The sequence below is a fragment of the Homalodisca vitripennis genome, unplaced genomic scaffold, assembly GCF_021130785.1.
Source record: "Homalodisca vitripennis isolate AUS2020 unplaced genomic scaffold, UT_GWSS_2.1 ScUCBcl_4556;HRSCAF=10807, whole genome shotgun sequence".
Classification (NCBI taxonomy): Eukaryota; Metazoa; Arthropoda; class Insecta; order Hemiptera; family Cicadellidae; genus Homalodisca; species Homalodisca vitripennis.
This window is the reverse complement of record NW_025780669.1, coordinates 3,272-15,517: the sequence shown is the minus strand read 5'-3', so window position 1 is coordinate 15,517 and position 12,246 is coordinate 3,272. Positions and strand designations below refer to the sequence as shown.

At 32.6% G+C, this 12,246-nt stretch overlaps 1 protein-coding gene across 1 annotated transcript; it reads left to right on the top strand.

The window, feature by feature from the left end:
• The first annotated feature begins 5,529 nt into the window (after positions 1 to 5,529).
• Positions 5,530 to 11,287, top strand: LOC124372989 ((3R)-3-hydroxyacyl-CoA dehydrogenase-like). The gene is made up of 6 exons (XM_046831398.1): positions 5,530 to 5,587; positions 6,657 to 6,836; positions 6,925 to 7,115; positions 8,155 to 8,333; positions 9,364 to 9,500; positions 11,110 to 11,287. Exons 1-6 carry the CDS (start codon positions 5,530 to 5,532, stop codon positions 11,193 to 11,195), a joined length of 831 nt encoding a protein of 276 aa, XP_046687354.1. The 3' UTR covers positions 11,196 to 11,287.
• Positions 11,288 to 12,246: the final 959 nt, after the last annotated feature.

The window sequence follows — 12,246 nt, the reverse complement described above, 5'->3', positions numbered from 1 at the left end:
GAAAAAGCTGATAAAATTACTGAAGCGATCAAAGTTGAAAAGAATTATGTTAGTTTGGCTAATAAAAAAAGAATTGTCGGTGTTCGACCTGGTATTGACAAACATGATGTTGTTGTTAAAGAACAAATTTTTAAAACCTCTAAAATTATCAGAAAAACATCGATATTGTTGATTTACATGATCCGAATGTTAAAAATGCCTTAGATTTTAAAGGAAAAAGAATTAGCAGTGTTAGTAAAGGAACTAATCCATTTGATGTTGTTGTAATGATTCAATTAGAAGATCCTATTAAAATGTTTAATGAACTAAAACAAAATTATGAGAATCATAAAACAGCATGTTAAAGATTTTACAACAGAAGTCTATGACAAGTTAGAAGCCAGAAATAGAAGATCAGTAGACGATGTTGGTGAATTACTTGATAAAGTAAATAAACTAGAAGAAAACTTTAATACATATAAAAATAATGTTAATGAATTAGTTGGTGTAGCAATTAACAAAATTCTGGAAAATTTTGATACACGTTTCAATGAGAAAGTAAACTTTTTTTGAAAATTTTGGTACACGTTTCAATGAGAAAGTAACACATAATAATGAATTACTTAAAAGAGTAGATGATCAATACTCTTTATATCTCGATAAAGTAAATAAACTAGAAGAAAACTTTAATAAATTTAAAGAAGATGTTTAATAAATCTTTTGAAAACATTGATAACAGATTTAATAGATTAGGCGGTTATGATGATTCATTTTAAATTTTCCCTAAATAAATGGCGCTCATATATTTTGTGAGATGTAAAGAAAAAACTGCAACAAATGATATAAAATACTATGCAAAACATCAATGGAGTTAAGAGAATTTCTGGAAAATGTGCTGAATGTAACTCAAGAAAGAGCCAATTTATAAAAAACTTGATTTGAAATTTTTTCCTAATAAATAGAGATGGCGGGACATTACAGTGCTTTCGATCTTTTTATCATGCAACACGAAAGAGATTTGAAAAAAGAACATTGGGATGACATTTCTCAAAAATATGAATTATCCGAAGATATGATGAGATTATACGTAAACAAATTGAATTGGTATAACATTGCAAAATATCAAACTCTGTCCCCAGAGTTCATTCAAGAAAATATACATTATCAATTAAAAGATCATGTCTGTTCTTTGTCTCTATCAACACTTGAGTATAAAGTTTTTGGATGAAAATAAAGATACAGTTGATTGGAAAAATATTATAGATAGCGGTTACTATCCTGTGCAAATTTTATTGAAATATGTGACCGAGATCGCAAAATTTAAGGAAGAGAATCCTGAATATGACGAAGTAGATCATTAAAAATGACTCTAATCTTTTTAATTATTTTACTAAAATTTATATCTTTTCTTATAAAAACGTACATTAGATCGATGAAAAAATGATATCTTTCTTATACATGATGTTTTAAAATTTCTAAATTTTCTCTTATTAAATGGCGGACTACAGAAAATATGCTAGTGATATTGAAAGGGCGGAGTTTAAAAATTTCTATCCAATTATTAAACAACATTTGAATGAACCGAATAAAAGAACTGAGTTTAATATTGATTTTGGAGATAACTTTTGCTCGTCTAACTTCCAGTTTTATATTTCTGGAACTTTAAACAAAACAAGATGGTCAAGCATATCTTGGAACTGATAATGTTAGATTAATCGATAATTTTATTACCGTTTTTATTTTCTAAGATTGAAGTAAGAAAACACAATAAATTGATAGAAGAAGTCGAAAAACTGTGGCCAATTAAGCACAATTAAAGGAACTATTTCGTATTCAAAAAGTGATGTTATTTCTCAAACTTCTAATGGCTTTGAATCAGATTTTAAATTTGGTGTTTTTGAAGCAGCTGGAAATTTATCTCATTTTGGATTAGGATTTTTTGAAAATGTTACTATTCCGATCTATAAAGGAGGATTTTATCTAAGTTTTATAAGAGCAGAAGACGATGATGTGATTCTGAAGACTGCAACTGGAAATGTTATGCCTGTTGATGGAAAAATAACAATTACAGATTTTTTTATTAGAGTTCCAATGATTGATTATAAAACCACGAGTAAAATTAGGTTGATTGATGAAATTACAAAAAGTCAAAACATTATGTTTAATTTTCTAGATTGGCAATGTATTGAACAAAAAGGTATTTCCGGAACAACTTATTCGTTCGATATTACAAATATTTATAGAAATATCTTCAATCCCAAGTTCGTTATCATAGGTTTTCAAACAGATAGACAGAATAATCAAGAAAAAAATCCTTCAAAGTTTGATAGTTTGGATGTAAAAAATATCAGAGTAAAATTGAACGGTTCTTATTATCCAGATGAATTACAAAATTTAAACATTTCAGGAGGTCTTTTCAGAATCATGTATCAGATGTATCAAGATTTTAAGAAAGTTTACTGTAATAATAAGGAAATGTATTTACAATCCTAAAGAATTTTTAGCGAATAGACCTATTTATGTCATTGATACAACAAAGAGTATGACAAATATTTCTGGTTCAAAGAACGATATAATTATCAATATGGATTTTCAAAAAGCTGTTACAAACGCGATTTGTTATGTGGTTGTGGTTTCTGAGAAAATTTTTAGCCTATGATGTGATTAAGAACGATATTAGAGAAATTCAGTAAAAATCATCGTATTTTCTATATTATTCATCGGCACTAACTATGACGTAGGCGTTACCACTAGGAACGCGGTGACCTCGACTGTTTGTTTCACTAACTATGACGTAGGCGTTACCACTAGGAACGCGGTGACCTCGACTGTTTGTTTCACTAACTATGGACGTAGGCGTTACCACTAGGAACGCGGTGACCTCGACTAACTTCATAATAATTTCATGACGTATGCGTTACCACTAGGAACGCTGAGACCTTGAGTTTGTTTCCTAACTGAAAATAAATCAATATTCTTCCATATGAGAGTTACTATTTTTCTCCCATTCCCATATGTTGTTTTTTTTTCAGCTTTGATCATCAGCAGCTGTTTGGAAAGAAGAAAAACATGTTAGTTCAGTAATGTGTGGTTACTTTTTTTTGTCCAGATGTTTCTTTTCAGTTGTGCTCTAAAACTTACAGTCCCTCCCCACGTCATAGTACTGTTTTGATAACCATAGTTGGTGTCTTTTCTTCATAGGAATCACATGGAATATTATCTACAGTAATACGTTTTGTTTCACACAAAATGTGGCTATATTCTATAAGAAAAATTCTATAATGCTCTTTAATGAATTGTGTTGATAAATCTTGATACTTACAAAAATTCCTAAGAAATTCATCAATTAAGTCTTGATTATCTTGAAAGGACGTATAATATGGGAAAAATGTCATAAAAAAACGATTGAAAACTCTCTGTTTGTTTATTTTTTTACTTTCTTTTCAATATCTTTCGTAATTATATTAAAATATGTAATCCCTTACTTTTTTAGTTTTTTGTGTGTACACGTGTGCAGTTTTCGTTCTTTCTGCAAAAGACTCTACAAGTTCTTTTAATTCTGTTTCATTTAAGGAAAGTATCGAAGACGGTATCAACTGTTGTTGAAAATAAACCGGCAATTCACTGAATTCATCTTTGTTGCACTGTTTTAATGCTAGAAATTGTAGAGACTTTGGTGAGTTCATCTTGTTTGGTGACTATTTAGTAGAATAGATTTTTTATTTAAGAAAAATAATTTGCTAAATTCATTATTATTCTCTTTCATTCCTTCTAAAACTTCAAAAATATACTCTTTCGCTGATGAAAAATCTCGATTTTGTCCGGAATAATCTTTGTAATCATAGACAAAATATCCTAAATAGTTGTACAATAGAATGAAATTATTTCTATTTATCTCTGTTGTAGAAATGTAAACACAAACATTTGCGCTGAAAAATTTATATCTCGGCAGAGTTAGTTCCATAATCTCCATTTATAAAAAAATCTTTTTGTTTAAATGGAAGAGTATAATGCCAACTGTTACAAGTGTTATAATAGAGGAGAAATTATTGATAAAAAATATTTAGTTTGTAGAGATTGTAATTTAATTTTGTACGAAAGACCTAAACCTAGGAAATTTCGAAATAAACTAACACATTTGAATAATCTGCTTACAAAATTACAATACGGAGGTGAAAAACAAACAAAATTTGTTACAGAATTTAGAAAACAGAATAAAAATTTTTACTTATCTCTCATAACCCTTGAAAAAATTATTTTCCTTTTCAAAGAATACATTAGGTTTGTAGGTATCGATACACACGTTTATTATGAGAAGATTTTACCTGTATTTTTTTCATTATCTGGATGTTGAATTTGATTACGATTTTAAGCCTGAAATCTTTGATGATTTTTATAGTACATTTGGAGAAATTAAATGAAGAACCTCGTCAAAAGAATGTGGTTTTACTCACATTCTCCCCGACTTCTCGAGGGATTGTTAGCAAATTCCATCATTTCCGTTTATAAGTTTTAATTTATAGTTTATTCGTAGCAGACCAATAGATTGATTTGACAGCTCAAGAAAGTAGAAGCAAACAGCTATAGATTCGGTAATTTTTCATTCGTGAGTTACAGATTCGTTTATTGTCCTTTAAACAGTATTTTACGTTGATTTTCTGACTGTCCCAAAAGTGGTCTAGAATCGGCATATTCATATCTACTTATATATATATATATATATATATATATATATATATATATATATATATATATATATATATATATATATATATATATATATATATATATATAAAATAAGGATGCACAACTTTTACGATTTTAAATTAATGAAAATGATTTAAGTAAATGATATAAATTAAAGCTAAATAAATAAAAATTGTTTTTGTCAAAAACTTAAAAATTGATTCTACTTTATTCGGCTTTAATTATATGTTTACAAAACTTAAAACTCAGGTTATAAGTTGCGAACTAAAATATTTTAAAGAAATGCAGCCAGTACAGTACTATGATTATTATACATGAGATTTTACGAGTATAACTGAATTCTAACCATGAACAATTTTTTTTAATATATATAATTTTTTTTAACTTCAATAGTGTAAACAATGGATAATTTAATTAGACATTTTTATAACAACACATGTTTCTCTTTTATTTTGTTTACATTAATAGGTCTTTTTTACTATTGTTGTTCACCATTGGAAGTGAAATAAATAAATAAGTTTGTGGTACAAAGAGTTTATAAAATTTGTTTATAGATGAAAAACATTTAGCATTCACCATTGTATGGTCGATGCACGATGTGTTTATAGATTTGTTAGAATTCTTTTTACACTAATTATAAATAATGTCAAAATTTGGAAACTATATTCCTATCTTTACTTAATTTTTGTTCTCTGAGTACAAGAAGCTGAGATATTGCTTCTATTCCTAAAACGATCTTTGAGCTGTTTCGGGAGTGCAGATATTCAGGATGAGTAAGGTTAGGGGTAGGGGCTGCCTCCCCATGAGATCAATTTGGAAGGATTTTGGGCATTAATCTCAGCCATGCCTTTTTTGGAAGAAAGCGAAGCCGATTCTGTGCCAGAATCCTTAGTCAAAGTAGGTAGGGAATGACACGAAACTATGTCTAAGCTAGCATCAGCCCTTAACATGTAAGGAGCCCACCAACTCCTACAGTCATCTCCCGCAGTAGACTAGACCTATCGATCTACCCTTGCACCCCAATATCTCGACATCTGCGGTTAGTAATGTGCCGCCCCTGGAAATCCATAAGGTTGCCCAGATTTAAGTTACACATCGGTTTTTGCTGTACCCAGTGTAGGTTCAGCTTGAAGGTATAAATCAACTAGAAATTAACCCTCCTGGCGACTCTACCAAACAAAAATTAAAAATATATAATAAGATTCCAATTTTTAAGCTACAAATTGTCATAGTTATGTTTGAGGTTGAGTGGTAGAGAGGGCTTAATAGCCCTAACTTCCCTCCTTAATAAAGGCATTGTTGTCCATTCATTCATTAGGTGTGACACAGTTAGGTCCAAATCAATACTAAGAACATTCAAACTGGCTTATCTTTCTTACACCGAGATAACTTATCTTACAGGTGCTGCCATATTGATTGGTGCTGATAATACTGGACGTTGATTGGTGGAGCTACAGCCAATCACGGTACAGATCCACCCGCTTCTACTCACCTTTACAGGTGGATTTCTATTATTGGTAGTTTCATTCGAACTGAAGGTCGCCCTTCAAAAATTGTCGGTGTTACGTGAATCGGATATATTAAAGTTTAGTTTGTTACGGTAACTACGAAATTAAGATCTTGACTGTCTAGTCCCTTTTCATTATGAATGTTGTGTTTAACTCCAGTTCAATGTTTAGTACTCTTTTTATTGTCCTGTTTTGTTCATAGAGTTAATAATGCTACAAAATATTAATTTCTAGTATAATAATAATATAATTGATTACCAAGCTAATGCTATCTGTAACTTTTGTGTTATTTGCCAGTTTTAGAAGAAAAATAAGCAGATTTCAATATCTTTCACTTATGGATATCAGTGTTTTCTCAGTTGTCAGTAGGTTTTTATGCTACTACAAATCATAATGAAAAATTTTAACCATCGATTCTATGATCCCAAAAATACTTTTTTTCATATACCATTTTCAATAAAGGGGTGGTATACATTCAAATTAACTTCAGAAAAGTTTTTTTCACAAAGTGTCTTTTAAATCCAGGAGCCAGCAGTGGTATAGGCAGAGAGACATGTAAGGTGCTGGCCAGGGAAGGAGCTACTGTGGTGGTCACCTGTATAGATGAGGCCGGGGCCCACGAGACTCTCAAACTGTTACCAGGTATGGTTGAGAACTTTCCATATGTGACCTTAAGCTACTTTTATGTCTATGTTATTGAGCTCTGACTGACTATACTCTTCTTCTCCAGGTTCCGGACATTCTGTGTATAAGTACGATGTCACCGACTTCAAGTCAGCCCCGGAACTGCTCAAGGCCATTGTCCAGAAGTACAACAGACCTCCCAACATCCTAGTCAACTCCGCTGGAATCGCCGATCACAAACCAACCCTAACAGAGACGCCAGACACCTTCCAGCGAATGCTCGATGTCAACCTTAAGGTAGAAGCGTCCTTAAACGACTTTTATTCGTGTGTAGACGACGACAGATGTAGAAAAGTAGTGTATCCGAGTAATTTGGGGCATGATCTTTGTAAGTTTATTAAAAAATGTATCGTTATCTAAGTAAACATTACAATAACCAAGGCCTTATCTATATCCGTTTTTTCTGTAAAAAATATTCTTAGTTACTTTATTTTTTATTCTATAATAGAGGGCGGAAATGGATCTAAATTACTCCCATATCAATAATACTAGATATTTCAAGATGCAAAGCACACAGAAATTATACATTGTTATTATTGAAAATCGTTCCTGCTCATGCCACGACAAATTCTTGTAAGGTGGAATTTAGTATTTTATAGCTGTTTAACCTATATGGTTTTTGCCCGTTACTAAAGTATGTAATGGGCTCTAAATGGTAATACTTTTACAGGTTTTATAAAAAGAAGACTCTACATGGGGTTTTGAGGAAAATATTGTTTTAAATTAATGGTTTGTCAAATGAAAGAATTGCTTGCAAATTAAGGCTATATCTGTAATCGCAGCTATGGACACACCACTAAAATAAAAACGGGATACAAGTAATTTCAATAAATAAAAAACTATTTTTGTTTTTTACTACCAACATACAAAATTTCTTGTAATTAGGACTATTCATAAAGTTCCCACCTCGAACAGAAGGTCATACAGACGTTTTATACAGAGCGTCGTATTCACGTTACCAGAGTGAGGTATTGAATGAGAAAAATACATTATGTAATAAATAAACGGAAAGAAGTTATTCATTATCATTCTATACAACTAATAGTAATTCTTAAATTAAATGATTGACTTATTATCATTGTTTGAATATGCTTTAGGTATAGTTTGAAACATAAATTTATAATCACCATAAAATAAATGAGAATTTATCTCAGTTTTAAATAATTTAACTACACCACAAATAAATTGTTCCAAGCACATTCCAACATTTCATGACATAAAGATGATGTAAATAAACAAAACAATATTATCATGACCAACATTTTCACTGTTTCAGGGCACCTTCTTCACAAGCCAGGCTGTGTGCAAGGAACTCGTCGCTGCCAAACTTCCAGGAGCCATTGTTAACATATCTAGTGTGGCAGTCCTGAAAGGTATTGAAGGCATCTGTTCCTACACGGCCTCCAAGGCTGGGGTCGAAGCTATCACCAAGTGCATGGCCATGGATATGAGCCAGTAAGGACACTGAAAACATATATATATATATATATATATGAGGGTGTTTGTATATATGTCATTGATAGACTCAGAAACTGTTTAACCGATCTTTATGTAAATTTTTATGTATATGTAATTTTTCAACGGAGAAGGTTTATATGCTATGCCCATTGATGTAACTCACCACCAGGGGGCGCTGCCAAAGGTAAAAGGGGGTCTTTTCTAGTATGTCCCCGCATTTACTATTTTAATTTCTATAAGTTAGATTACGTTACTAGAGCTACAAATGTAATTTCTAAAGGTAATTGAGGTTAGGTTAAGCTAGGGTTTTGACAAATATTTGCAAAAACAATTGAAAAACGAGTTTATTAAATTTGTACGAAAAAACACAAATTAGGCAATGAAAGATGTTTAAAATAATATACTATTCTGGTGGCCAGAACGCTTAAATGTCCTCCAGGATTTGTTCGAACAAATCTGTGTTTTGGTGGCGATGTTTCCACAGAAACTCACACAAGTATGAGTCTAGCAAGTTGCGACTTGTACCGCATTCGTTCCTATTACGCCGTTTTGCCGACGCCCAGAGCGATTCGATTCTCTGTGTGTGTGCTCCTGTTGTAGGATCAACAACATTTTCAGAATGGGTTAGATCACGCGATGCTTGCCGGCTGCGCAGTGCTTCGCGCTGCTTGCTCTTTTAGAAAAGAAATTAACTCGAGCTTGCAAAAGTCCAAGCCCAGATCAAGCGGCGCGCGTTTATCACTGATAAGATAAGACGAGTTTATACTAGAAGTAGTACCTGAACTACTGCCCTACGAACACCAAAAAGACGATTAAATGCACTACCCCAAATTTCTTTCAAACACAATGATCGATTTCCTATTTATCCTTAAAATAATACCGTATCCCCGTTAAAAAATTAAAGCACTTTATTTCTTCTTCAAGTTTCATTTATTTATATATTAACATTAGGATTATATTTGCCTGAAGTAGAAATATTCCTCTTGTTTTGAATCGAATAATTTACAAGACTTATGTGGATATTCAGATACAATATCCGAGTGAACAGTATCCAGCCTGGATGGACTGATACAAGGATGGCAGCTGAGGTACCCGTGGATATGGATCTCACTCTTGAATCCTGGATTGCACAGTTGGCAACCAAACGAGCTGGAAAGCCCATAGGTATTCAGTTCTACCAACTTATTTAAATACTGAAACCGCATCTTAAAATACCCTCTGGATGTTAAAAGCCCAAGGAAATGGGAGAAGGGAGAACCGTTTGCTTTCAGTGATTAAAGTGTTAGTAATTATTAGGTAACACGCCACATAGTCCCGTTTGTATAAAGTGCCCCATTTTTAAATTCAAAACTAAAAATTTAACTAAGAAAGTTGGACGTATTACTCCTTCAAACAATAACATAGTAAGTTGATAAATTAAAAGTATACAGCTTATACCAAGGACAGAAAAGTTCTTTTTCTGACAGCACAATTCTTGAAATAAAAAGACTTGATTTTCGTGACAGAACTCACGATCTTAACCAATTATTTAAAAAAATATAGTTTTTGTTGGATCAAACTGGTAATAACCACTGATTCCTAACCTGTTTGGAAACGTCTTTTTTTAATAAAAAGGAAAAGCCGGTCCCTTTTTAAGCCTTGTTCTTCTTGTCCCCATGGACCACTGACCTGTGCGATCTTGTAAACAGAAGAAGGGGGAGTTAATACAGAATTAGATCGATGGTACTAATAAAAGGTGAAACGGTCACAGACAGGATTTGAGCCTGCGCTATCTTCACCTCAAATCCAATATCTAATGTCTTAGACGGCACTCCTAAATCTTTGTACTTGTTGAACTCATCTTTTATTTTTATGAACTTAGTTATATACATAATTTTAGGCTAGTGATATACTAAACTAAGAGTATTTAAAGAAAACAGGATTTTTTCTGGACATTTGTCATCGTTGAGTGATGCAATACAGTCAGTAACACAATAAATAACCAAAAAAATGGCAAATGTCCGGAAAAAAATCCTGTTTCCTTCACATCCTTCTATTGTCAAAAACAATTTCAAACTAAGAGTCTTTGTTTTAATAGGAATATTGGAAGAAAGCCATCAGAAAACCCCTTTTTAAGTGGCTTTGAAAGAATTCCTGCATTAGGTGGGGGCATGAAAAGACTTCTTTGTAATGCCGGAACTACCTCCGAATCAATAAAAGTCTAAAGACCAAAGGGCAGATCTCCAAATTTGGAGACCATACCTGTTTCTTAGTACTCAGCTGTGAAATAGCTCCAACGTCTGTGTAAAATTAAATTGTGGATAAAATAAGTTAAAGACATGTTTGGATTTTTCGTCACGCCACCGTCTGTGGTAAATAACTAACATTGGAAATCAAGGAGGACTTTCAAGGGGTCCAGCCCTCCAAATTTTAATTTTTCTCGATTACTTTTTTATTAAACGATTATTATTATTTAAATAATTCAGTATTACTAAAAACGTACTGCTGAAAGATCGTTTCTCAACAAAAAAACGGGTCAAGAACGTTTTAAGAAACAAAAGGGGACATTACTCTCTGTCTACTACGGGAAAATATCAGTTGTCTAGACCTCCTCCAAAAAATATTTTTTCGGGCTACGCTCTTGCTGGAAGTTTAATAATATATTCTTAGATTGTTAACTTTGCCATTATAAAATCATCTCCCATACCTCATACGATAGTTATGAACACCCTATCTTGAACTATAAATACAAAACTATGTAATTATTATAATAGTATTTCTCTTTTATTTTCAGAGATTGCCGAAGTGGCGACATTTCTCGCATCTGACCGAGCCTCTTACATAAACGGGACTTCCATCAACGTCTCAGGGGGTTACTGAAATATGCTGTTTCCAAACCTTGTGATTTTTTAAATGTACCTATTACCAAATCTTAATAATAAACTGTCACACATTTTTCCCATTGCTCTTCATCTGGGGTTCATTACTACTGTAGTATAGCAGCTGAAAAATAATATCCTCCACACAGACTGAGGATTTCTAATTAATTTTGTGTGAAAGTGGGGGCCGAATTAATGAACGATCTGTACAAACTAGTCGGGGGGCCGAGAGTCACAATGTGTCCATGATGGGGTATCCGCTGGACGTCAGATTCCGTTATATCCCCCCAACGCTTAAACTTTTTTCAATGAACTTAGAACGTTATAAAACGATGTAGTTGAGTAACAGAACTAACATTCCATCAATCAACAAGCATTTCCAGGTATTGCGGTCGGTATTGTTGTCGCTGTTATCTTATCTCTCTTGAGAATCCCGATTACGGAAAAGTTTAAGCGTTGGGGGCATATAACGGAATCTGACCCCGCTGGATTTCCACATCAACTGGATTGAATAAAGACTGACAAACCAATAACTTGCTATCATACATGTTTTTGGATATGTGAAGAAAGATGCTGTGATGTTTCCGATGCGCTATGATGCAATGCAAATCAAGATTCTCAGAGCCAATTCTCACACTGTGTAAATGGATCTAATTCGAAAAATCGATAGACTAATTTCTTCTAAGTAAGAAATCAGCAGTAAAATAGGAAAACAGTAAGGGTCAGGAGCGTTTAATTTGGGGGGGGGGGAGGGGGTAAAAATAGGAGAGTATCCAAAGTGTTAAAAATTCATGTAGTAATTTTTCTTCTCATATCACATTTGTCTTAGCTTGTAACGTTTTAAACATCCGCCTGACACATAAATAATTTTCTGCGTTGTATGCTTGATGAGAGTGGTTAAAAAAATTTGAATGATTTGTCGTCAATAACAAAACATAAATAATTGTTATATCGGCTTTAGAGTAGGAGATAAAGTCGCAACTTTCAACTAAAAAGTCCGTCTTTATAGTAATGGCTGATGGCGTTTTAAGTGTTCCAAGCTAAAGAAAATG